At 38.6% G+C, this 27887-nt stretch overlaps 2 protein-coding genes across 4 annotated transcripts in view; one reads left to right on the forward strand and one right to left on the reverse strand.

Moving 5' to 3' along the window:
• The window catches only part of LOC143218673 (midasin), a 90467-nt gene that overhangs the window by 44870 nt on the left and 17710 nt on the right, over window positions 1–27887 (reverse strand). The gene's annotated exons all lie outside the window — the stretch shown is intronic.
• The window catches only part of LOC143218680 (uncharacterized), a 51660-nt gene that overhangs the window by 14310 nt on the left and 9463 nt on the right, over window positions 1–27887 (forward strand). For all 3 annotated transcript variants that reach the window (XM_076444032.1, XM_076444033.1, XM_076444034.1), the window contains exons 2-4: window positions 17266–17467; window positions 18578–18830; window positions 26913–27167. In XM_076444032.1, coding sequence (XP_076300147.1) covers window positions 17280–17467; window positions 18578–18830; window positions 26913–27167 — 696 coding nt within the window. In that variant the 5' untranslated portion in view covers window positions 17266–17279. The remainder of the gene's footprint in view (window positions 1–17265; window positions 17468–18577; window positions 18831–26912; window positions 27168–27887) is intronic.

A 27887-nucleotide genomic window follows, 5' to 3' on the forward strand; every position in this document is an offset into this window, starting at 1 on the left:
TCTATTTTGCTTAATTAAAATTTCACTTCCGTGACGTTAATTATTTTTTACTCGCCCTCTCTAGGTTCGTATTAGCGGCACTCGGAACCATTTTGTCCTAACACTTGCCCGGTTCTCTTTGAGAGATCATGTAATTAAAAATGATGTTGGAACATTTCAAACTGCTCTGTGCCGGGTGAAACGTTCAAAAATTGAATTTCGAAAGTCTCCCTTTGCCCGCGAATCCGTTTTTGCATTGTTGAACATCTTTCATAAATTACTTCAACAATTATATCGATTTTTCACGCAATGTTTAATTGATTAATCTCGTAAAGAGTTCAGCAAAATCAAGAAAACGAAATGGTTGTACTGGGAGAAGTAATAATTATTGATTTGTAAGAACAATGGATAATTATTATACAATTGTTGTTCATTATTTATTCGGCAATAATTTGCAATTGGGATCGCGGGGTGTAAAGGGAATATTGATTCGAGTTTAGACAATAGATTGTAATTTACGCTCATATTGCATGATATTATTGTTGTACAATTGCGATTATAATCATTTGTGTCGTGAATTTTATTTGTGATATTCTAACAAGTAAGACTAAAAGTGAAAATGACTTTTATAAAAGAAATAAAACGAAAATTATAATGAAACGCGAAACAAAATAAAAATATGGAACACAACAAAACTACATGGGTGCAAAGCTGAGAGAAACGACAGGGAAGTAATGCGGGGGAATAAAAATCCAGCTATTTCATTTAAATAATACATTAAGCTTCAGGGAATAATGGTTTGCTTATGTAAATGGCTCAGATTCTCATGCAAGTTTAATTGCCGCCATCTTGGAACAGTAAGAAGCACCGCCATTAACAGATCTAACGGCAGGAGGCGACAATATTTACGAGAGTTTTGGGAATAAACTATTTTATTCCAGAATGAATATCTTAACAGAGCCGTGAATGTCCCCGTTTGGAATGTTGGCAGTGAAACGGAATGAAATAACCCAATAAATTATTTACAACGTTGTACATGCGAGATCAAAATCGCGTCTGTTGACGACGTGAGCAACATTTCGGTCCCGATATTTTTACATACGTCAACACATTGCACTATACCGGATCTGAAAAACATTTTTACTTCAGGGAGGGTAAACAACCCCTGAACTTCATATAACAGTTCGAGCACCAGAATCAAACTTTTCTGCCACTGAAAAATGAAGAAATTTCCCCATTTAACCTTCTCTCTGTTTATGGGGTGTAAATGCACCCCAGGCTGTCAAAAACGGAAATAAAAAATTTCCAAAAATTTTCTAAAAATGCTATGTATGCCATGTTTCAAATTTTTTAAGTATTGCATACTTATCTTTTAAAAATCAATGAAATTTCACAAATACTTCGAACATTTATGGGATCCAATTACCCCCCTGTACACAGTGTTGGGAAAATTTTATTTTAAATATTAAATAAACGTGTGATTTTAATTGTAAATAATAACTAAACGTTTTATTTAAATAAATTATTATTTCTCATTTGCAAATAAAAGACTATTTATTATTTGGATTGAGGTGGAAATCAACTAAATATTTAGTAGTTTTTGGTCCTCCCTTATTTTTTGTATTTTTTTATACAATGAACACGTGCGCGTTTTTTGTCTGCTATAGCAACCTTTTCATTTGTTATTTGCCAATACAAATAATAATTGAAATTGTATTTGTAAATAATAATTAACTGTATTATTTTAATTATTGTATATTATTTAGACTTGCTCAAATAATAAATAACTTGTTATTTAAATTTTTATTTACACGGTTAACATTAGAGTAGTAGTAGACAGAGAGAAGGTTAATAATAAGTCAATTCAATTAAACCCCGATGGGCCAGTCGATCGATATTAAAACGCAATGGCGAGGCCTCCTCAAATATTGGCGCGGATAATTTCGACGGAAGATGACAGGTGTGAAAATATTAGTATTGGACGGGAATTGGCGAGCAGATCTGGCGACAGGGGTGCGAGAGTGTGGGAGAAGTTAGGGGAGAGGGGGGTGTGGACTGCAACGGGTTACACTTCTGCATAGAGGCGGAAGGAACGAGGGAAAATCGATTACATTCTTTTGAGGGGCTTTGAAAGGATCTTTAAAGGGCGGGAAAAGATATCGGATCCCCCTTTGGAATAGCGCTACACGGGAAACTCAAGACGGTCGCTTACAGTCCAATTTTCTCGGGACCTTTGTGGAAAAAAGGGGCCATCAACAAAATTTTTCTCTCTCTCTCTCTCTCTTTCTCTCGGTCTCCCCCATCGCGAAACCTCCTCAGGAGAGAGGAGCTAAATTGTTCATGAAGACGGAATCTCGGAATTGCGGCGCATTCAAAGGCTAAACACATTTTCCGAGGCACTTAACCGTGGCTAATACACTCGTTGTTACTTAAGAGTCGGGGATGAAGTGAGCCTCTGGGCTGGTACGCGCTTCTCAGAAGCTCCTAACCGTTTTGGAACCGCTCCCCGAGAGAATGATCGAAATTGTACGGTGTATATGCCCGTTGAATATTTTATTCGGATTTTGCACGATTTTTATTGTGCAGTTTCCAAGATTGTAATTTAAGTAAAATATTAAACATTGGAAGAATTGTTTTGTCTACTAACATTGTTAACAGCTGTTACATTAATAATAACCAGACTGCGGATCTTTATGCCAAATAAAAATTTTCTTCGTCAATTACAAGATGCGGACACCATATAAAAATTTCTTCCTATCTTTAACAATTGTAATAAATTGAAAGTAACATATGGATGTTCTAAAATCGTCCTAATGTTTTTACTGTTTTAAATTGCATCCACCCATTTTTGTCATAAATGCATAAAACCCGCAGTCTAGTACATATAATAATAACAGACGGACTAACGTGTCTGCAAGTACCACAACAATACGTTCTAAAACATTGATAAATTATGCGAAATAAAGATTTTTTTTCAGGAGCCAAGGAAACGTTCTTTCGTAAATTGAAACTAAATTGGACTGCGGATCTCTGTGTTTATGGCTTATAAAAATGTTCAAAAAATGCTGCAGTATTAAATTCGACAGAATTCAGTACGATGTTTATTTATCTTGAGCTACAAATGCTATTGCCAATGAAAATAGAATTTTATTTGGTACCGCTTTCTTCAAAGTCCACAAAAAAAGAAAATTGTATAAACATCCGCAGTCTAAAAATAATATATCGATCTTCCCAAGTTCTCTTAATCTTCTCACTACTTTAAATTGTTTTTTAGAATTTTTATTTTGCGTGAACAGCGTAAACACGTCGATACGTTTCGAATTAACAGAATGTCTGGAGTTTTTTTTTAGAACAGATGGAGACTCGTTGACAGGTTTACTGTGCCAATAACATTGGAGCGGAGGGTGCTAAAAATCGCTAATTAAATCGAGTCCACTGTTCCGGATGCGAGGCAAACGATTTTTGGGTCGCGCGCGCACACCGAGAGAGAGAGGAAGAGTTGTTAATGATTTCGCTAATTTCGATTCGCCGCGTCGACACGCCGTTATTATTTCAGTCAAATAATTCACGCGATACCATTGTCCCATTTGGATGAGCCCGTCATTATCGGCGTCGTCGATCGATTAACGCTCGATTGGCTCCTCTTTAATTGGAAACCACCGTCCTTTGTTTGGACACGTGTACCCTACTCCATTCAACAACGCGCCGCCTATTCCGGACCAATAGGTGTTAACATATTCCAGGTGTGCCATAACGGCGTTCGCCTAAACAATTCCGCAACCCTAGACAATCTATTTCAACCCTTACACTCTGTGTTCACTCAATTCACTTCATTTTATTTCAACTAATTTGGTTACACTGTAATTTTTATGTCCTGCGACGAGTTCCAAACAAATAGAGGAACTAATTCGAAAATTGAAAAAAATAATGCATTTCTTTTTAATCGAATTATTAAAACAGGTGTATTCGTGACATTTTTCTGATTGGAACGAGTCCAAACACGATCCAAACCGGATTATGTTTACTGGTTTAATCCACAATCGAGTAAAACGCATGATCGGTTCTGATAATAGAGGTTTCACTGTGTCGTGGATTAAATACGCAAATACACTCCGAATTGTGTCGTGTTTGGACTCGTTTTAATCAGAAAAATGTGAGCAATATGTCAGTAGAAGTTTCGCTGCAAATAATATTTTGGAACATTAAGTTCATTTATTTATTCAACGGATAAATATACGTACATAAGAATACGAATTAGTAAAAGAACATGATAATATTCCGTGATTAAAGATTGATGATTCTGCATAACTATAAATATTCCATGTCAACTTAACTCGACTTCCGTTCCAGTAGATAAAAATTGATTAACATTCGAGAAGACGCGGAGGAGTGCATTAATCAAAATGTGCGAAAGTTCCGGTGCAAGTTGTGTTCCTGAAACTTTTAAATTCGAAAAATGAATGCCAGGCAAACTTTCCGGGGGTGGGGCGTGGGAGAGACGGGCGCGGGAAATTCAACTCGGCACCGGCGAAGAAACGAAAAAGGACAAGAAAAAACAAGAATGAAACGACGGGGTGGAGAGAGAGAGTTCGACGACGGAGAATTTTTGTTCGAAAGCAAATTTCGAAGTGTAATTCGATTCGCAAATGGCGCCGAGACCCGCGGGAGCTCTCGGAGATTGAAAAATTCTGCGAAATACTACATCGTTCAATTCCTATTTACCGGGCGCCATTACCGACGAGCGAAAACGCTTTGTTTTCCGGGATTTTCGGCGGAAATTATCGGATACTGCGTTCCATGGATTAATACGAGCGATTGCAGTGTGGTATAGTGTATTTATAGTGTATTTGGATTGATAAGGATACTTCACGAAATGGCGCGAAATAATATTAATTTGAAATGTTGATGATATAGTAATTGGAGAATGGATATTAGCGAGTCACATTAATTACAATGCTTAATCCGTAAAGTATTTGTGATACAGAGATATTATTGCAATACAACGTTTATATGTAATGTGTTATATAAATCGGATATAACAAATTAAATTCAATTTTAGGGAAAGTAAACGAGACGCAAAAATAAATAGAAAAATCACGATAATTACTTTGGCAATAAAATTGGAAATGGAGAATAAACAAGATTGGAAGGTAAAAATCGGAATAAATAATTGAGCAATAAAATTGAGAGTGGAAATAAACATCGCGATCACTAATGTAGCGATAAAATTGAAGTGGAGATACAAATGATGAAGTAAACAAGATAAAAAAATAAAAACCAATTACTCAAAAAATGAATGCAAAATGAATATAAATTATAGTGATTGATGAACCAGTATGGTAAGATAATGAACACTGAATGGCGGCAAGTAACGAAGAGAATGGGGCAAAATGGCGTTCGTAAAAGTAAAGAGGAATATGCGTGTGGTTAAAGCAGTGGAAAATATAAGATTTGTTTCACATTATAATAATTGACGTAGGTCACTCTTGGACCGAGAGATGAACTGTTCAAAAAGAGGATATTATTTCGACTGAAAGCGACACCTCGAGCGACCATTAATGATAAAAACACCGGCGTCAGCCGTCGACGAATTAAAACATTAAACGATAAAAGGATTGAAAGAGAAACGCGGCCGCCAGCGACGTTTCAATGGAATTTCGACGGGTGAATATCTATCGCACACGTGTGCGTGTACTACGTATAAATTGATGGTATTTTCATGATGGAGAGACATAGGATCCGCAGACTTTTACGCAAAGATTTTTTATTCTTTTACTGGACTGTTCCCGACACTGTGCAGTTTCAATTGTTTAATATTGAATAATGGATCACGTCGAAAGCTAGCTTTGATATTATACGGGACGGTGAGCACACTATGGTCTTTTTATTCGATCAATCTCGGCGCAAATTGTTTAATAATTCTGGAGGAGTTTCAATTTCATTTCAAACTCTCCGAGACATTAAACAAAGTTGAAAAATAGGTTGAGACTTACAAGTATCTCTTAAAAATAAATATTTTTATATGTGTATTCTTGAAGTTATTCGTTTATCGAATGTTGTGCGCGGCATCGGGAATTTTCGTATCGAGTGTTAAAATAAATATTGTTTCGAGCAAATGTTTACGATAAAATCTAAAATGATTAATCTGAAAATGTCACAATTGAACACGAGAATTAAAAAAATATTTAAATTCGACAAAGAAACATTTTCGAAAAAATTTGAAATTGTCGAAACGATTTAGTCAAATACTGCAAACAGGATCATCTCTGAAAATGCAAATCAGCCGTAACGGGAAAAGTTTCTTTCGAAATCGGAAAAGTATTCGTTGATCGAGTCGATTTAATTCGTGATATTTGCCCGGCAGTTGAAGCAGATACGCGAATGCAAATCGTCGGCAAATAAAGTGTTCTTCTGTGAAATTGTATGCGCAAGCTTATACAGACGATTTAACATAGTGCAATATTTCCGTGGCGCGGCCGCAGTGGATCAAATCGCGGGTAAAAAATGGAAATCGTTTGCCGCAACGTTTTCTTAATCAATTTAGTTTGGCGCGAGCCGGATTTCACCGGTGGAAAACGAAATTCCACTGGAAACTGTACGATCGACCCGAAAAAAGCCCGAATAGGTGAAACGATGCAAGTGCAGGGTTGAAACGGATTCTGGAAACTCAAAGGAACTCTACTGGCTTGAGTGTTTCGGCACAATGCACTGGCCCCGTATTTGCGGAAGTTATTGGACGAGTAACATGACTTTGGTTTCAGCATAATATGCCAGCTCTCGTCGTACATCATACGTTGTTGAAACATGCGACTGCTTTATTGGCTTATTCCTGGCGAAATTACGGTCTTCGCACTTTCAGCACACCGTCGTATTAACTGCGGTTACTCCATTAGTATTGCGTTAAAGAGGAACGACCATCATGCATAGAAATTACGTTTGGAGCTCTGCAAACCGAGCTCGCCAATGACTTGTGCCAAGATTAGGTCAAAATTCCAATTCGTGAAAATTCATTTTGCATGATTTTATGAAGTGGAAAGCACAACTTTTTACAAGTCAACGTAACGCTAAAAACGAATTTTTCAATTTAGGTTTGCATAGAAATTTTAATTTTAAATGCTTCAAAAATTTAATTCCAAAATCAACATCAAGCATTTAATTTCTAAAAGGAGACCTTAAAAATACTATTAAATTGAGATCAATTTTAACATAAAAGTTGCTGTAATGTAAATTTAATAAAATATATAAAAAGAACTTTAAAAACCACGTATTATATTAAAACGCACTAAAAAGGAGAAAATAATTTTTTCCTGGTTCTCCATAAAACACCGAATCCAGTTAAATGATTAATAATATTTTTCCCCAAAATTTTAACTAATTCGTTCAAAATTTTTTCTATTAGAAAATTAGTGTCGGAATAGATAGAAAAATTTTATACAATAAATTTAACCCTTCACTGTGCATGATTTTTTTAATTGGGATGAAAAAATTGAAAGGTCAGTTGAAAATAATATAATAGTATGCTTAAATTTTTCAAATATTTTTGCTATTTTAAATTACACCTACTCAGTTTTGTCATAAAACTGCATAAAATCCGCAGTCTAGTTACATATAACTCTTCAATCCGGAAAAACCCACCAAACTCCTGACAAGTGGAGGAGGAGGTGGGGAGACTAGGAGTCACGTGCGGCAATATAAATTGTTGATACTGGGGGAACCCAGTACAATGGTAGTGGGATTCGTGGAGCGACAATATTAAAATTGGGTACAAAAAATAAAAATTCCAGTCTTCTAGCATTCCACAAAATAGAAACTTTAATTCCGATAAAATTGTGTGACCGAAGGTGAACTGTAAGTATCATAACAAAGGCCAATAAAAATGATTTACTAATGTCGCGCTCCAGTAATAACGCAAAAGCATTCTTACAGACCATTCCCATTAGGAAATTAGTTTCCATATTTTCCTGTCCTGTTTTTCTCTTTTTATTAATATCTCTGTTGCTCCAGGTATCGTCAATTAGCTTGTTTACTCCGATCGGTGCAGATATCAACTTTTTCGAAATATCCAGTCCCTTGTTTTCCAGAGTTCGAGCAGTGCTGCTCTTTAACATTTCCGTTTGGATGATCCCAAAGCAACTGTGCACTTTATAGATAATATAAACAGACTTGAAAGCAGACGGAGAGGCATAAAAAGGAAATGGACGATGAATGCGGGCTCCTTTTGCAGAACGTTGCCACGTATTATACCGCGTATCTTTCAAAGATGGAAAATCGCATGGAGGTTTCACCCTAACGGCAGAAATAATCTGCAGTGCACGTCAAACATTGTTTCACAAAGAACTACGGTCAAACTTTAATAAGAGAGCTGCGTTTTAGCGAACATTGGTCACATTTGGAATTTTTTGCGGCTGTAATTTGCGACGGAAAAATTGCAAAAAATTCTGCAATATGTGTCTCTGTAACTGGAACGGGGTACATTTTTTTGGGAAATTTTTGAGCGCGATTAGGTTCTGAAAATGATACGCATCCTCAATAAGAGATATGCGTTTTGGCGAACATTGGACACATTTGGAATTTTTTGCGGCAGAAATTTGCGAAGGAAAAATCGGAAAAAATTCTGCAATATGTGTTTCCGTAACTAGAAGGTGGTAAATTTTTTTGAAAATTTTTGAACGCGATTAAATCATGCAATGAAGCCCTCTAATGCTGATTTTAATTTGGAGACAGTTCTTTGTGCGATATGTACACTATAAAAATTGTAAAAAAATTTGTTCGGCGATGACAGGTGTTGTAAAAATTCCAAAAATTTGTTGGAACTATGGCACACGATATGAAAATTATAGAAAGGGTATTGGCTCCGGGAAAATGTTTGTGACAGTTGTTTTTCGTGTCGCAAGTATCAAAATTGGCAGAATTACAAGCGGAAGGATATTTTTAATTGGATTAGTTGGTAAAAAATTGTACAAAAATTTGTTGGGCGATGACAGGTGTTGTAAAAATTCCAAAAATTTGTTGGAACTATGGCACACGATATGAAAATTATAGAAAGGGTATTGGCTCCGGGAAAATGTTTGTGACAGTTGTTTTTCGTGCCGCAAGTATCAAAATTGGCAGAATTACAAGCGGAAGGATATTTTCAATTGGATTAGTTGGTAAAAAATTGGAGAAATGTAGAGAGAGATTAAAGCCGACGCCGGGAACAACGGGGATCAGGAAAATAAGCTTACAGAGGTAGAGATATGAGCGTCCGATATCTTCCCCGAGGAACTAAATTCGAAAAAGCTGAACAATCTGTCTCGATCTCGCGGCTATAGAAATATGTGTTGGACTATGGCCAGCCCTGGCAGCCGTAATCGCAAAAAGAAACCAATAGAAATCGCCGATTCTCCTCTCGTGCCCGTCGCGAAAATTGATGAACGCGACTCGGACTGATTAAACCTGTCCGGAATCGTTATCGTGGGCTCGCTTGTCCCAGTCAATCACTCCCGGCGGATTTGTCTATCTTCACGACCTTAACAGCTCGCATTTCTTTCAGCCACTTCGCAAAAAAATTGCAATCTTCCTCGAACTAATTAACTCTAAAATAAATGAGAATTTCATTACTGAAAAATTTTGTAAAAACAATTTTATATCATCAGGCTACCAATTATTTATATTTCATAATCAGGTTACGAATTTTTACGAAAATTCCAGTTTCTCTGGACTGTCGAAAGAAACTTCTGTCAACAATAATCAATTTTTTTACACGATGGAAAAACAAAGATGCACTCTGATGCACTTTGTAATATCGCTTTCCAATTAGTTAATTACGGACAAACAACCTTCGAAAAGATGGACGCGCACCCGGAGTGTTTAAAATCCACTCCAGTGGCCTGCTTGGGAATTTTTTAAAACAAGCCTGGTGAAATTACGAGATTGAAACTTTGTGAGTTTGCTAGACAATATTTGGGAAGTGTACAGGATTTTTTTTTTATATTTGTATAATGATTTTGTTCGGAGAAAAGTTACAATTTTTTCGAAGCAAAAAATCGAATTTCGCAGATATCACTTTGGTTGCAAATCTGTCATCATAGGGTACCTCCACTACTGTAGATGTTTGCCAAGTTTCAACTAAATCGGATGATCGGTTTACGAGATATCTCGTTGGCAAACTCGAAGAACCTCGTTTCGAGAAAATAGGGTTCGAAGTGATTTTGTTATACTGTAAATATTTATAGCAAATAAATGTGCAATCGACAGATTGCAGATCTTCGTGTATTTGTACGGGGTGTATAAAAAGTAACGGTTTCATTGATTAGAACCTTTTTTATAGTTCGTAATCTTTTAGAGAAAAAGAAAATTTATATGTATACATATGTGGTATAGTATATTGTATGCGTACATGTTCTCATATAACTACACATTAACGAAATCAAAATAGAATTTCATCTCGGTTCAAAGGAAATTAATAACATACACTCGTAATCAGTAAAATAAGTCTCTGTACACCCTTTAAAACAGAATAACTTTTCTATAATTGTACCAAACGATTTGATTATTTGTAAGCAATTAGAAGCATTGGTTTACTAGGTGATGTGCAAAAAAGATTTTCCAAAAATTGCAGTGTTGCACAAATATTATCAGACGAGTCTCATCACTGCTGCTGTGTGTGTGCCAGGCTGTCTCTCTGTGTGTCTGATTGCTCGAAGTATGTGTCATCGTGAATACAATTTGGATTTGAGCAACATCATGCTGCGCAATAATTGTTGCACAATATAATTGATAGGTAATAGGCCCCTGTACAAATGTCCACCGATCCAATGACCATTACTTTTTATACACCCCGTACATTTATAATAATTTGACAGTAGCAAATAATTGAAATTGCGAGCAATTCTGCACTGCCTCGTGGTTCTATTGAAAAAGAGGAAGATAGCCGAGCAACACAACAGCGTCACAGCATTCGAGGTTTCTGCGTGGCTGGTTAAAGAACGCGCGGTTTATATGGCCGCGAACCAGATTTCGATTTAGATTCAATATCATGCGAACCGTGCTAGATAAAATTCACTTCCGCGTGGAACGGGGCAAAAGGCGCAAAGTTATTTTAAACTTTCGGAATTTCGTCGATGAAATTGGATCGCGAGTGCTCGAACATTATTACAACTACACCCCGCAAATTCTCCGACGGGAAACAGCACGGACGCGTCGCGGAAAATGTGTTTCCGGAACAATATCACTGCTTTTAGACTAAATGATTTTCGGCTGAAACAGAGAAATGACGGTGTACACACAAACTTGTTAAATTCCAAAACATTATCCTGTTAAGGCCAAAAGTAAAAGTGGAAGACAGAAAATTAAATATATTACTCTTTTAACCAGATTATTAACATAGACATATTCGTGACATTTTCCTGATTAAAATGAGTCCAAACACGATGCCATTTCGATCGCGTTTTGTCGTTTTATCCACGATTCAGTAAAATATATTATCAGTTCTGATAATCGAGACTCCACTATATCGTAGATTAAACGAGCATTCTATCGTGTTTGGACTTTTAATCAGAAAAACGTCAGGAAGACATTCCTAAAAACCTCATCAAAAAATACTCAAAACCAAAAACGCCACATTCAAAATACTGTTGGGCTTTGTTTGTTCAGAACGAAGCAATTCTCAAACAACTGTTGGAACAACACTTTGAATTCCCATTCGCAAGTTTCGAGCAAGCTTAATATTCAGAAGGAAGTCCGAATCGTTGCTTAAGAGACACAGAAATCAAAATGTCTGTCCCCCACTCGAGATTTCATGCGAACTCGTGAGAATCGGTCCATTTACCACTGAAACTGCTGTTTCCAGGCAGTTGAGCTGTCGCGAACTCTATTTGAAATCCAAGAAATTCCTCTCGAAAGAAAATGTCCCCTAAATATTTTTTTTTGTTTCACTCTTCGGTTGGTTACACGGATGTTGAAATTCATTGCGCCCCATGAAGCTGGCAAAAGGCAAAAAAGGACGAGGAAACTTCTGGAGCGACTTAAATAAACTCGCAATTAAATCATAGAAGCCGCTGCGCCGCCATGTTTCTAAGTGGAATGCCGTCGGAAAGAGGACGCGGGAAAGTTCACTGTCTATTTTGGCGTGGTAATCCGTGGAACTTGGGCCATTTAAAATTTTAAAGAGCCTCCCGAATTCCGCGCTGGACAAGAGCCATTCTAGCCTGCCACTTTTCTTCCGCGAGATTCCCCGCCATTTTACTCTCTCGCTCGCAGACATTCTCTGCATTCTTACGCCTCGATTCGCTTCTTTACCTCGCCCGGAAAACTTTCTTTCGACTTTGACCTTGCCGCGAATCAGCAAAGCTTGCGCAAAAAATTTCTCGAAATGGAAGATTGTGGAAATTTGATACGGTTTTTTGAATGTGGCGGTTTTGGGTTTAATTGTTTTTTTTATGAAGCTTTTCGGAATGTGTTCGTGACAATTTTCTGGTTAAAATGAGCCCAAACACGATAGGATTTGGTTTACATTTGCGGGTTTAATCCACGATGCAGTGAAACCTCGATTATGCGAACTGATCATGTGTTTTTACAATATCGTGGATTAAATGAGTAAATCTGATCCGAACTGTGTCGTGTTTGGGCTCTTTTCAATCAGAAAAATGCCAGGAATAATTTGATTAAAAAACAATATATATATATATATACTGATTAAAAAAATTTTGAATCTTTCATAATTAATTTTAACAGGGAAAAATTGTATTATACAAATTTGTGGAAAATGAATTATTTTACACAAAGCACCGTTTTTCTGTTTTCTAAAAATTATATTAATGTTAACGTTCCAAAAACGTATTTTCACCGTCAAAAGAACTGTTTTCTCGTGCGTCACGGAACGAACAAAAATTAGAATGACGCAGCACGTTCGCAGATATGAATGTTTGCGGTAGTTTTAATGCGTCTTGCAGTGGATATCGCGAAATTTTTCATGTTTTTAGCAACATACAGTGAGGGCCAGATAAAAAGCTTAAACTAAGAATTTATGGGCGCAAACCCAACATTTCCAGAGGCTGTGGCCGACGAATAATAGCATAATAAACGATTACGACTTTAATCTTGACAAAGTTTGCACGTACAACAGGCTGGGGAAGGAATTTGTTCATGGAAGGTTGCCTCGTTCTGAATTTTTCCTTCTGCGAGGATTATTCCTGGGATATTGTTAAACTGTGAATGGGTTAATTGAAATTAAATAAACAGCAGTTAGAATTAACGCAGTATATTAATAAATAAAAATAATATCGTGTGATAAACAATGATAAATATCGTAACAACAAATGATAACAAATTTAGTATTGCGATATCTTTTGAAAAAATGGTTTGCGGAAATATTTAAAGTGTAAAATAAATAATTTCGTCGAACGACTAAAAATGCAAGAAGTTTTTCGCGTTCGCAAGACAACGCGTCACCGTGCGATTTATATTTCATACCGATAAATTATGCAGGTTGTTCAGGAATGATGTACGCGTTTGCACACGGTTAACCGTGTCTTTTCGCTGCGTAGTCCTTTTTATCCTGGGCGCAGGATCACGCGGAAGAAACAAGAGAGAAACACGTAGACGCCTTTAGGAGTTTTCATGTCTCTGCCGGCGCAGCAGCCAGTGCATCGGAAAATAGGCTCGTAAAGGAAGATCGAAGGCGGAAAATCCACGATAGGTGCGCACGGTTCGTGCACACAGGATTTTTCTTTTATGCATGAGAACACAACTGACCTCGAGGTCTTCGCGGGAATATCCTCACGAAGCCCCGAGAAAAATTAATTAAACATCGTCCGAGAAGGTTCTCTCCCCGAGAGACCGAAGATTCGAGAGCGCGGATAGACTGCGCGAAAGAGTTGCTGTCAATCTTCGCTTCTCGATGCATTCAATTATTTTTTAAATCTGAATTGTTATGGAAATTTGCGAAACTGGTAATAGGAGTTTATTGTGGTCTACAAGGTCCATTTTGTTCAGAATGTTCTGAATAATAATTTTAAAAATCCCACAAACTTGATACGAACCTTGATTAAATTTCAAAAACTGATTTCACGATTTTGTTTTGTTTAAGAAAGAACATTTTCATATAATTCTTTAGGATTCTATTAAGGAAGAATGTCCAGAGTACTATTTATAAATGGGATAATTCATAAAATAATGTAAAAAATCACACAAAGCGGACAAGAATTATGATAAAATTAAAAAAATAAATTTGATGACTCGATTGCGTTCTAAAGGACCCATTTTTCTTTGAGAGAGAAATGTTAGCACTGTTCCTAAACTCTTGCAAGGACGAAACAAAATTTCTGGTTCATTCAGACGAACAATACCGGTACTAATTAATGGTTAGTTGAATCATTGATGAGACAAAATTTCCCTTCGGTCCCCTGAATAAAACACAGGATTGTTCTTGGCCGGGGATGTTTTAATGAAGCATGAGAACACTTTTTCCAGAGTTGATTCAAATTAATTTTCCTTCTCGACCCGTGAAATACTTCTTCGATGGAAGTTTCTTATCAGCTCAGACAGTGTTACACAGAGATCTCGAGGAGAGAAAGGGGTGGGGATGGAACTTTTGAGGGTAGTTTTATTGAATCTACTGCCAGGGTAATCTCTATGGCCCATTCCCAGCCGCAAATAAAGCAAACTGCAAGTGGAGCAATCGTAAGTTCATGCCCGCGGCTCCGTGGAGACAAGAACTTCATTCTACCAAGTACAAATGGCATTGTTATCGCAAATAGTATTGCTTTGGCGTTTCTTACGGGATCCCCGGGGCGCCGGCGACAAAGACGTGTCTTAATTCGGAAACGGAAATTAAACCTTCAGTATGGGGATGCTCCTTTCGTTGCTTGCCAACTGCTCCTTCATTCATGTAATCCTCGCGAGAGCATCCATTCGTTTAAAAGTTCGCCACGTTCAATTATCGCAAATTATTATTACTCTTCAGTTTATCGGGCCTCGGAACAATTTCATGCACTGCTTTCCTATTTTACTTTGCACAACGACCACAATAGAAATACTTTACAGCATTCCTTTGTGGACATGAAATTTTTCAGAATTGTTTGTAACAAACAGTGTGAACTAGTAGACCGAACAAATAATATATGTACTCGTCTGCCAATGCGTTGACTTGTCCTACTGTCTGTGTGGCATTTTCAAAACGAAACAATAAAACAACAAAATAAATCAACACAAGGAGCAATAACTACCATAAAAATATTTTTGAGCATTCCTTCGTGGACATAAAATTTTTCGAAATTGTTACGAACATACAGTGTGAACAAGTGGGAAGAACAAATAATACTAGTCTGCCAAAACGTTAACTTGTTTCACTGTTTCTACGACATTTCCAAAACTAAATATTAAGGTAACGAAATGCATCAACAGACAGAGCAACAACAATCAAAATATTTTTGTGCAGTTCCTTGTGGACATGAAAATTTTCGAAATTGTTTATAACAAACAGCGTGAACAAGTGGACCAAAGAAATAATATATGTGCTTGTCTGCCAATGCGTTGACTTGCTCTACTGATTGTACGACATTTTCAAAAGTAAACAATAAAATAAATCAACACAAGGAGCAACAACCACATTAAAAATGTTTTGAAGCATTTCCTAGTGGAGATGAAAATTTTCGAAAACAAGTGGGAAGATCTGCTCCACTGTGTCGCGAGTTTCCTCTGGCGAACGGCCGGAGGTGTATTGACCTGTACCACTGTTTTGGTCAGACAGTTTTATTCTACTGGTTCGAGCAAAGATCGATCCCTTCGAACTTGTAAAGCAGTCTCGTGCACAGGGTGGCTGCGTTAGCGTCTCGGCAAACGCGTCGGAATAGAGAATAGTTCCATGGAAGTAGTAGAGCAGGTCAATACTTCGACTGACCAGTAGAATAAACTTGCGTGGCAACGGCAACGGGATAGCCTCGGTGCATGGGCAAACCAAGGTCTATTCTACTGGCGTTTTGTCCGGATAGTTTATTCTACCGATCTGTTGAAACATCGAACTCTCGCTGGTACTTTGGCGGAATGGGTTTGTAGTAGCTTGACCGCGATGCTGTTTGTTTGAACTCCTGTTTGCGACTCGGTTAACGAAATAATAGTACTAAAGTTCAGTTAGGGCGATGCAATAGAAACATGTGTACTGAAACAGGTAGAATAGAATTGGCTCTCCTGCAAATCGAGGTGGAAGTCTGTTTGACGATGTTTGTGTGGAACATGTTCGACTGATTTTCTCCGTTTATTAAATCCAGTGAAATATATCAATGATAGGGGCGAGAAAGTATTTAAAACAATAGGTAGAATGGTTGTCTGCCAGCTTAAGTAGAAACAGTCATGTGACACGAACAATAGTATAAGTCAATGTCTGGCAGACAGTAGAATAAGTCACAACATATCAGACATTACTATATCACTTATTTTCGACGAAAATATTGTAAATCATATCCTTGTTACTACTTTCAGTTCTCCAATCTTACTTTAACATCCAAAATTGTTCATTAGTATGGTAATGGTGCCACTTTCTTGATTAAATTGGCGTGGTCAGGACTGGTTATTCGAAATCGCTGGTTGGTCACTTTTCCCGACGTGTCTTATCAGAGACGATCCCATCGGATCTATACCCACTTCTCGGATCGCGTTGATGCACGCGAAACGTCGGGTCTTTTTACCCCACCCCCTCCGGAACATTGCATTCTCCTCGAAATTTTCATCTGCATAATTTACGCCGTGACTTATCGTCGTAATCCTAAATGCCGATTAAATGCTCCTCGCCGGGTTAATCGGCCGCGAAATATTTTTAAGCCTGCCCCTAGCTATTTATGTAGAACCGAGCGGACTAAAAATACGAAGTGCTATTAGACTTTAATGCACCGGCAGTCGCGATGCGTTCACCTGCCAAATGTCGAAAATCCAAGACGGTGAAACAAAGGTTAGCGGAATTGTTTAAACGTTATTTCATCGGTGCTAGTTAGGCTCCCTTTCACAATACTTTTTCACGCACGAGAACGTGTAGATAAATTACGTCACGTAAGAAATTAATAAAATTTCAATTATCGTAATGAAGAATTGTGTAAAACAAATTCTAAAATATCATGTTTTTTCACATAAAAAAAAATCCCGAGTGTCCCTCAGACAATCACCAACAACCCCACAAAGTTCCAAGCCGCTGCGTCAAACAGTCTCCACAATGAAAATTTCGAAAGACCAAAGAGCAACTCCCGGCCCTAAAGTACCCTAAGCAAAAGTTTGAGATTTTACGATGACTAACGATGACCGATATTTGTGGGACAGGTGAATCGGTGGCGATGATAGGGGCCAACTTGAGATTCGGGATCGGCGCCTCTGGTAACGTGTCGTCGAACGCATCGAAGGTTTTCCAGTGCCACCCGGGCGGCGCCACCGAGGCAACACTTATATTCAGCCTCGGCGCCCTCGGCATGGGGGCTAACTTTGTCCTCATGGCTCTCATCCTGGCTAAACGACAGTTACGCAGGTAATCCCCGAGGAAGATTCACCGGGCCACTTCTACGACCAGCTGGAGGCCAAGTTTTGAGGATATGAGCACCCATCATCCCGAATATTGCGTGAACAAACCCGACGACGTTCAAACCCTTCGTCAAAACTTGGATTTATCCACACCTCTCTATTGTTTCAATATTATAATTTTAAAAATCAATTTTTTTGTCACGTTCTTTTCTCTTTGGTTAAGTTTGATCAAGTTTGCTTTTACGATTTAAGGGATGATTTTTCAAAATCATTCTCACACTAAAGTATGCATGTATTGTTTTTATAAAAAAATGTTTGTTTGCCTGTTTGTTGAAGAGGATTTTTTAATGTCTAAAGTCGAGCATATTTCGTGGAGACTTCCTATTTCAATCCCGTTATTAACATTGATTGCTTCGAGAATGAAAAGAAAAGGTTATTTTAGAAGTACCATTTTAGAAGCTTCTGAAAGCTTTATTTCATTACAGACATTCAAGGATTTATTATTTCCGACAGCTACATTTTATGATAATCGTTTTAGTACCTATTACTTTTAGAAGCTTCTATTATAGTTTTAACGATCATCACTTTTAGAAACTATGTTCTATTAGAGCCATTTTAAAACATTAATAGTTCAGTCGTGAATGGTTCGTTCCACTTTATATAATCGCTTTATATAACGCATTATTTCTGATATGCTTCATTTTAAGATTGATTGACGCGACTTTCTCGCTTCAATTTTAGATTATAGATTCTCCCCTTGATCGAATCATTCGGCGAAATCGATACAAAATTTAGAATATTAAAAACAACTCATGTTTACCCGAAATAAAGTAGTTAAAATCGATCATGTGACTAGTGATGTCAAGTTTGCTATTAAATAATTGTCAGTAGATGACGAAGCGACGATGAAAAAATTGCTAAGAAATTTTCTACAAAATTTTCCATCTATCTAAAACAACATTGCTCAAGTGTACCCTTAATGAAGTACCTAAAATTGATGATTTGACCACCGGTGTTAATTTCAATCTGACGCCAAGGCCAGTAGATGACGCCTTAATGATTCAATAGTAGCCACAGGCGCAGGATCTAACGAAGAACCTTTGATCCCGTGTCGCAGGTGGTCGCAGGGATTATTGTTCCACCAGGCGATGGTGGATTGCGCTCGAGCCGCCATTTTATTGCCCCTTGGATCGAGCATCCTGAACTGTCAGCCAATGACCAAGTGTTCCCTGGTCGAGACAGCGTTTCTCCTGTTGGTGACAGTTTCCACGGTGAACATGCTCACTACCGTTCTGAACGACAGCCCGATTTTTCCGGAAACCGACGAGGAGGCCGATCTGACGGCACCATTGCTCATGGATTCGCCCCAGGCAAGTCTCCACCACGCTTCTTTATTTAGATTTCCGTTTTCTTACGATGTATCGATCCCCACTGCGCCGGCACATTCATGCAAACTCGCCACAAAGCCGATAAGCAACCGATAACTGTGCTTGGCAACCGAAACTGATCGTTTTCCTTCCTCGGAATCACTTTTCCACCTTATTCGCTGTCCCATCAATTGAAACCCGCTGCCACGGATTTAACTCCAACATTTGTATTCTTAATACTTACACAGATGGCTCAGAAAAATTAACAGAAATTGTTATAATTTTCTCGAAGCTACTTTCAAAACGTAGGGCAAGTATGTATTAGGTTTACGTATTAAGTAGGTTTACGTATTATTGTCTGCCATAAACCAGCCTCATTATAAATCCTGTCATCAAGTAACTTTATTTCAATTTCCTTATAATTTTCTGCATATGTTTGGTGGTTAATCTTTGCAAGTAGATTATTGATAAAATTACGTTCCTTATTAAATAATAAATTCAGTAGAATTTACGTAATCGTTTGGTCGAAACGAAATCGTATTGATTTTATTCAGTTAGGTTATATTTACTTTTTAAATTTAACTTGTGCCGTGTCTTAAGTCGTACCCATATGAGATTCCTAAGTCGTGCTACTTCGTCAGTCGAAATAACGTCAACGCAGAATAAAGAAAACGCAGTAATTAATAGAAAGGAATTGTCATTAAAAATTAAAACGAAGAAAAGCGATTGGTTTCCCAGGTAAACGTATTACATTGCCCAGTCGCCACGTCTCGTTCAAAGTTCAATAAAACCACTAAAAAAAAAATCGTACATCAAGTTTCTTGCCTTTGTTGTAAAGCGGAAGCTTCAGTCTTCAAATCCGCGGTGAAATTAGTCTGTTGGAAAATTTTCCTGCGTCTCTGCACGCGTTACAATTTACAGTACGAGAATTCAAAGCACCGGGACTTGTAACTTGAAAAAAAATGCTAACCTCGCGATTTCTCGGAAACCAAAAGTACGTTCGTATTCGTCGAAGTTCACTTAACAAATCGCCGCAGAAAACTTTTCGATTCACCTGTCCGTTTTTTCTGCAAAAAATCCCGCCGTCTCGGAGAGAATCAGTGGAACGCGTTAGAGCCGCGAAATTCGGCGAGAAACAGGCCTGAAAATTGGCGGAGGGTGTTTTCTGAAATCCGAAGGGGTCGCGCGGCCGACGGAAAGCGTATAAATTGGCGCGATTCCGCTGGCGTATGTGTGACGCGTACGGACGCGCGATCTCCCGTGTGCCACGTGCATTTGATGGAAGAATTTCCCTTCCGCGAAACTGAAGTGTAAAACGGGGAGAAGAGAAGCTTAGGGGGCGCGGGCGGTGGGTTGGGGCGGATGGAGAATATAATGGAAGCGTCACATGCATTGTTAGGGCGGACACCCATGGCGGCCGATTGCGGTGTAAACTGTCCGCGACGAGATGACTGCGCTTTCACAACGGAATTAATTGTGACACAATCGTTTAGACGAGCCGCGGCCGCGGCGGACGCGCGACACGTTGGACGCTCGTTCGATTAACCAAACAGCAATTAATCAAACTTTCAATTACGCCGATAAGGGAAACGGCCGTTTCATCAAACGCGACGTCCCGATTTCTCCGGAGTCGTACGATTCATTCGAGAGCTCTAATTTATTGCAGCTCGATGTCGAGCGGTTCGGAGAAGGTGCATTTGTTGTTTAAAGATTGTTCATCGGCGAGATTGTGGTGGATTTGCGAGTGAGATCAACGTGATAGGATGAGAATTGTTCGGACGAGTGCGAGGAGGCGCTGTGTATGAGGGTTTAAGTGGAGGAGATCAAGCTTTAGTCGGACGAGTGATGCGATTCTTGCAGAGAGTTGATAAAGTGAAGAGAGTCGGTGCTGGTCGGACAAATGAAACGTGGCCTGTGTACGATCAGCGAGGTAAAATGACTCGAGTGGTACCAGGACAAAGGGAATGGAACACGTGGGATGAGTAGAATGGTTCATGCATTGATCAGGGTTGGCTGATCGCTGGAATAGTAGAATAGACCAGCTATGCTCAGACCAGTGGAATAATTCATGTTTCTGTTCCTGTGATTAGTAGAATACATCGAGCAATGGTCAAACCAGTGAAATAAATTAAATAATGATCAGACAAGTAGAATCAATCCAGCAATAATCAGACCAGGTGAATAAGACTATCCCAAACGAAGATCAGACTAGTGGAATACATCGAGCAATGGTCACACCAGTCAAATAAATTAAATAATGATGAGACAAGTAGAATAAATCAAGCAATAATCAGACCAGGTGAATAAATCAAATCATGATCGGACAAGTAGACTATGTCAAACAATGATCAGACTAGTGGAATAAATCAAATAATAATCAGACAAGTAGAGTATATCAGACAATGGTCAGACGAGTGGGATAAATCAAGTAACAATCAGACAAGTGATATAAATCAAACACTAGTCTGACACCCGGGACATTATGCAAGTGAAATAAATCAAGCACTTGTCACCCGAGTAGAATAAAGCAGACATTCGGCCGGCAAGTAAAATAAACCATCCAGCGGGCAGACGACCAGTCGTATAAATAAAACAGACACACGAATGTAATAAATAAAACATGTCGCCGCTGTTAAAATAAATAAATCCTGTGTTGAACAAAGTGGAATGAATGAAACATTAGTCTGGCAAGTGAAATAAATGAAGCATTAGTGAAACGAGATGTGTACTGCAATCGGTAAAGTAAAATAGTTTGAGGATTGGTCAGCCTAAGCAAATAAGGCCAGTGCATCATTAATCACGTAGAATAAATTGAACGCTGGTCAAACAAGTCGAATCAGGTCGCTGTATCATTAATCTCGATCAACTAGAATACGTTGCACGTTGATCAGACCAGTCGAACGAGATTTGTGTGATCAGTAAAATAAAATTAATTAATTTATTAGAAAAATCGAAAAATATTATAAAACTGATTTGCCTTCCTGCTCATAAAGTGGAATAGGTCAAGCATTAGTCACACGGCAGACACAAAGCCAATGAACAATTAAGAAATCAATATAAATCGAATAATGGCCAGCAGAGAACAATCAGAAATCCATAAACGCATCAGCGGGACAATCGAAACAAGCTTGCGATGCCTCGAAGGGAATCAATAAAATATTAATCGGACAACTAAAATAAAATCTCAATACACACTGGATCGATGGAGTAGAACGTAGTCGTTGCACCAGCCGGTCGAAGACAAAAGAAATGGAAGCTATATGGGAGCAGCGGAGCAGAATGAGCTTTCGCAGAAGGCAACAAACCGAAATGAAATTCGCAGAGAATTAGTGAAGTAGAACGAATTGTTCCAGTGATCGTATGGAAGTAAGATGGAGGTTTCATCGAGCCGGTGAAGTGGATCGAAACCATCCACAGACCGGAGAAAATTGAAATTGCACGTGATAAGAAAAGTGGAATGAGGGTCCGCGCTAATCAGACAAGTGGGGACAAAGTAACAAATGCTTTAAAAAGAGTAGAACAATCTTGCATTGGTCAGACAAGTAAGAGAACCTAAATATTCCATCGATTATAATAGAAATGAGAAAAATAAAAAATAAATATTAAATATCAATCAAGTAGAATGAACTCCCAACTGCCAGGCAAACGAAATTAAAATATTGGATGTAGAACAACCTTGGACTAGTCAGTCGAGCGGATGAAATGAGGATATCATCTTTACAAGTAGAAAAGGACTGTCCAGCTAAGACATAAAAATCCCACACGAAGCAGCCGTAAGCTTGCGACTTCCGGGCAAATGAAATAAAAGCTCCATAAAGAGTAGAATAACGTTACACTAGTCAGCCAGCCAACTGGAATAATGGAGGATTTTCCCTCTTGAAGAAGCATAAGCTAGGATTAACTAGACAGGGGAAATAAAAACTTCACATCATATGGGATAAGCTTGGATTGGCAAGACAAGTGAAATAAAAATCCCATTAAACGGAGGATAACTATGGTCGTCCAAGAGAGGGAAATGCTGATTTCCTCCCTTCGAGTAGAATGCGTTTGCATTTGGCAGACGAGGGAAATAAAAATCTCTCGTCAAATGGGATAAGCTTTCACTGGCCAAGTGGGATGAAAATCCAATAAGAAGTAGAATAAGCTTGCGCTCGTCAGACGAATGAGACGTTTCTCTTATCAAGTAGAAATAAAATAAAATGTTCCTGATAAGTAGAACAGCCTCGTTCTGGTCAGCCAAGTGAAACAAACGAAGATTCTATCATTGCAAGTAGAATGAACTGGGATTGGTCAAACAAGTTAAATTAAATTCGTGTTTGAAGTAGTATAACCTTTCGCAGGATGGCCATCCGGAAATAAAAATGATAAGTAGTATTGCTCTGGTCAGCCAAGTGAAAGGAAATAAGTATCTCTTCAAGGTGAAATGACACCGTGTTTAGTCAGACAGGCGAAATGAAGGCTTACGTGATCGCCCTAGCAGAATAAGCCCATAATCAAAACGAATCGAAGGAGCACAACCGGCCGAGTAGAATGAACCGGAACTAATCGGACAAGTGAGACAAGACTGGCGGCGGCGTGTCGTCGGTGAAAGTAGAATTGGTCCTGGACTAGTCAGCCGATTGGAATGGAATTTGTATGTCAAGCATTATTTGTATATCAAGTAGAATGAGCCGCAGCTACTCAGACAAATTGAATAAAATCTGGACAAAGATAAAGTGGAGGGTACTCGTCATCACAATGAAAATGCAATGGGTCACTCGAATATGGGAAAAACAAGTTGCAACCTTTATTCCGTCGAGCAAGTAGAATGAACTCGAGTGAAAGAAATATAAAAAGCTGAATGAAGGGGCTTGCGAGTGTATACGAAAATGGGCTGACGTTTTTCTTGGAGTGACTGAGATCATGGTTGGCATTAATCACTGAAGCGTATTGAATACCGTTTCTTACTAGACAAGCAGAACGAGGTCCGCTCATGGCACTGTACAAGTAGGATGAGTCCTCGTTCCAGGCGGACAAGTAAAATGAGGTCTGCCCTGCGGCTATCAAGTGAAATAGCTCGGTCGCTGATCAGACCGACAGCTCTGACGACTAGTAGAAGATTTCCCTGGTCAGAATCACGAACTGCCATCCATTCAGGAATTATCCAATAAATTGTGGTAACTTCTCTTTTTATCTTCTCTCGTTTATCACTTGCAATAATATAATATTTCCTTTGTTCAATTAACACGATTTTGGGGAAAACAAATAAATAAATCGAAGGAAAATGAAAGAATATAGTAAATGGTATTAAATGAATTCTCATACAAAATTTTTAAAAATAATAGTTTTAAATAATTGTAGATATATTTTTCGGTAAAATGTTGAAGAGCCTTTACTAGATTTTCTCGTTTAATCGGTTACATGGAGCTTTTTAAGTGGGGATCGGATAAAGTTGGGGAATTTAATATATTTTTTAGAGAGCCAGTTAGTTGTAAATAAATGTTTGAGTGGCACTTTCGACTCCCGTTTTACCGGCGAGACACGGTTTCTATTAAAACGCGGGGCGTCGCTTACACTTGTTAAATCGATCCGAAACTTGAGCTCGGTTAAAAGGCCTTTTATGTCACTTAAGTTCCTAATTAAGTTCAGCGGGAGACCGGTGCGCTGAGAATGTATGCAGAAGTGAAAGAATGGCAATTTCGAAGAAACACGAAGGAGCTGTGCTTTCAATGTTTCTCGTATGGAAAATGAAGTAACGCTCCTCGGAGCTGAATAAATTATTTAAAAAAAATATATTCATCCTTGTTCTTCCCGGAAAGTTTAAAAACATTTTTAAATTCACCGAACTACTAATCAAATCTGAAAAGAGGAAACGTATTCGGAGAATCTTTTGTTTTCAATTTAGCAACGAACGTAACGATGCAAGAGTGATTGCCAGTATCTGTCGGAGAGACGCGATTAGGCGAATCAGATTTATTTTTCGTCGCAGCCAGGCCGCGGTAGTTCGACCCAGTAAGACAATCGATCGACTGAATCAACTTGTCGTCCAATTAGCAAGGATAATCGTTCCTTTGTAAATCTTCCTCGTTCCTGGAATTTCCTCGTTCCCCGAAGTTTCTTCATTATCTCAGATCTGTTCCTTATCCCTCGAACCCTTTGTCCGATAGGTTCTTAAACAAAGTTTCTCTCTTAAACAAATCGGTCCGTCACCAGACTTTCGCGAACTTTTTCGGCCTCTCTCCTTGCCACTTTTCTTTTATCATTCCCGACTCATTCGAAGTTGATCTAGACCTGGAATTTTTCTAAAACTTCTCGGTTTCACATTAACAAATTTCTACATTCGTGTAAATTACAAAAGAAATTTCTCTTCTTGACAATCTCAACAAATTGGAAAAATGTACCATTCTAAATTCTTCCAATTTTCTCCCAGTTTCAAATTTCACCTCGGCCATCTCACCCTCGAGCAATCAAGGGAAATTGAAATGAATCGTTCCTGCGTCAAACGCATAAAATTCGCAACAATGGCGAGGCGCGTGGTTGCGGAAAAAAGGGCGCATCAAAGGACCGGGATCGCACTTCGAAGGAAATGTGCAAGATGGCGGCGGTATTGATCGCGTAATTGACCAAGGAACGAGGCACTAGAACGTAGCATTTACTCGCCGTGTTTCTGCTGACCGCGTGCATCTCCCCTGCATCATCCGGGCTCCGCGTTCGCCTTTGATACCGATTGACGTATCATAAACCTAATTTTCCGACAATCTTCGCCGGCGACGCGGACCTTTGTGCCGCATGCGGCAGGATCTTGCGGCACGGAAATCGCTGCTCGACATTTCGGTCGCCAGCTGTTCACGGCGATTCCGCGCGGCGTGTCACGTAATGGGTCAGCAGACGCAAGTTTTCGGATCGAGGACACGATGCGGAGATCTCGATCTTTCGCTACTCGGGCCCGGAAATTGCGAGACACAGATGGCGACTTTTTGTTTCGGCGAAAACCAATTTTATCGTAGAATCATGCGTACATCCTTTCCCGTGTACTTTAAACGGTCTTCGAATTCGAACAGAATTGATTTTTGGTCACACACAAAGGAAACCTTCTGTGATAAGTTTCGAGTTGGTATCTCTACCTCAAGGGTAGTTAGTACAGGGTGGGCACAGTTTACTGAATCATGCTCTATATTTCTGCTAAACAAAATATTACGATAAAATTCGTGAACATTCTAGATAATAGCACACACGACAGTGAATTATTTCAGATTTTTTGGATGCAGCATCGATTAAAAGAAAAACTTTTTAAAAACCACGCTTATATTAAAATGCAGTAAAAAGGAGAAAATAATTTTTTTAGGCATTGGTGACTATAAATAAAAGCGTGGAGCGCCCACGAAGATTACGTCAATATAGTTTAGCGCTCCACGCTTTTATTTATAGTCACCAATGCCTAAAAAAATTGTTTTCTCCTTTTCAGTGCATTTTAATAAATATAAGCGTGGTTTTTAAAAAGGTTTTTTTTATATAATGTTTTATTTTCTACTTTTTAGTCTTTTTTAAGTGGAACGTAAGATATAGTAATACTGGTATGAAATAGTAAGATATGGAAACGCAAGATATGGAACTACGCGAGATAGAATGAGGGGATGGAGTCCGAATTGTCCGAAATGGAACTGAATGAACGGAGACCATACTGAGCTCCTTCGGTGCGAAATGGGTCAGTGGAGTGGGAACGCGTACCGGAGTAGGGAGCGCTGGCGCGCGGAGTGGGGATCGCTGAACGCGATGTCGTACTACCGAGTGTCGCGCGACCAGGTGTAACGGTTAATATTAAAAAATTTTTTCTCCTGAACACAGTTTTTTGAAAAATTTCTTTTCCAATATTGCATTGTCATCCAGTTCTGAGCTATGTTTAAAGTTTCAAGTCTCTAGCTCATCGAGAAGTGATTTAAAATTCTATTACAAGATTTGACGCATACAACGACGACAACGACAACTCGGCAAGCTAATATAAGCGTGGTAAAAAATCCGGAAGCATAAAATATCCGATTTTATATCGAAGTTTTCAGAGCACCACGTTTGTATTGTTATGTTGGCATATACGAATGTTGATTTCAGTGCGTTCTATTCGGCACGTTCATGATCTGGTTCGCGAGCATCACCATAAACCTGGGGCCGACGTTTTTGAGCGGAGCCCTCGCAGCAAATACAGAGACAGGACACAATGCGCCGAGTTGCCCCCTGGTGCACGGCCCTTTTCGACATTACATACTGAACGCCCTGTGGATCGCTATCAACATCATCTGCGTCGGCCTCACACTGATCCATCTCAGGAAACTGCACAAAGATCTCACCAAGGCGAACGTCGAAGCGGTACGTCACTCCTTTCACTGATCTTTTTCGTACAGCGTGGGCTGCAGCTTATGGTACAACTCGAATACGACGGATCCTTCGAGAGCAGGAAATAAGGGAGAACGTGGCTGACGGATCAGGTTCTTTTCAGTACACGTTCTTCTTAAAATGGAGGTTTACTTATTGTTACGATCATATTTTAATATTTCGATGTTGGTTTTGGATTGTTTAATTGTATAGTTGCATTTTCCTAATTCTACAAGTGCACTTCCCTTGTTTGGGAAGGACTACCCTTCCATTTTTCAAATGCACATTTCCCTAATTCTTCAATATTCTAATACCTTCTCAATTTTCTAATTGCAATTTCTCGATTTTTCAAGTATGCATTAACAACTGTACACATCTCCAATTGCACTTTTCTAATTATATTCTAATGCCCTCTCAATTTTTCCAATTATATTTTCCTAATTTTCTCATTTCACCTTTCAATTTTTCAATTGCACATGTTTCCAATTTTTCAAATATATTACTTTAGAAATTTCCAATTGCACTTTTCTAATTTAGTATTAACCTTTCAATTTTCTATTTTCATTATTCTCCAATTGCACCATCCAATTATCCAATTAGGTTTCAATAGCCTTTCAATATTTTCATTGCACTTTTACAATTTTCCATTGTTACATTCTAATCTTTCTCACCTATTTCTCTAATTCTACAAGCATACGTAGGTACTTAGTCTTC

This window comes from Lasioglossum baleicum, chromosome 20 (assembly GCF_051020765.1).
Source record: "Lasioglossum baleicum chromosome 20, iyLasBale1, whole genome shotgun sequence".
NCBI classification, from domain to species: Eukaryota; Metazoa; Arthropoda; class Insecta; order Hymenoptera; family Halictidae; genus Lasioglossum; species Lasioglossum baleicum.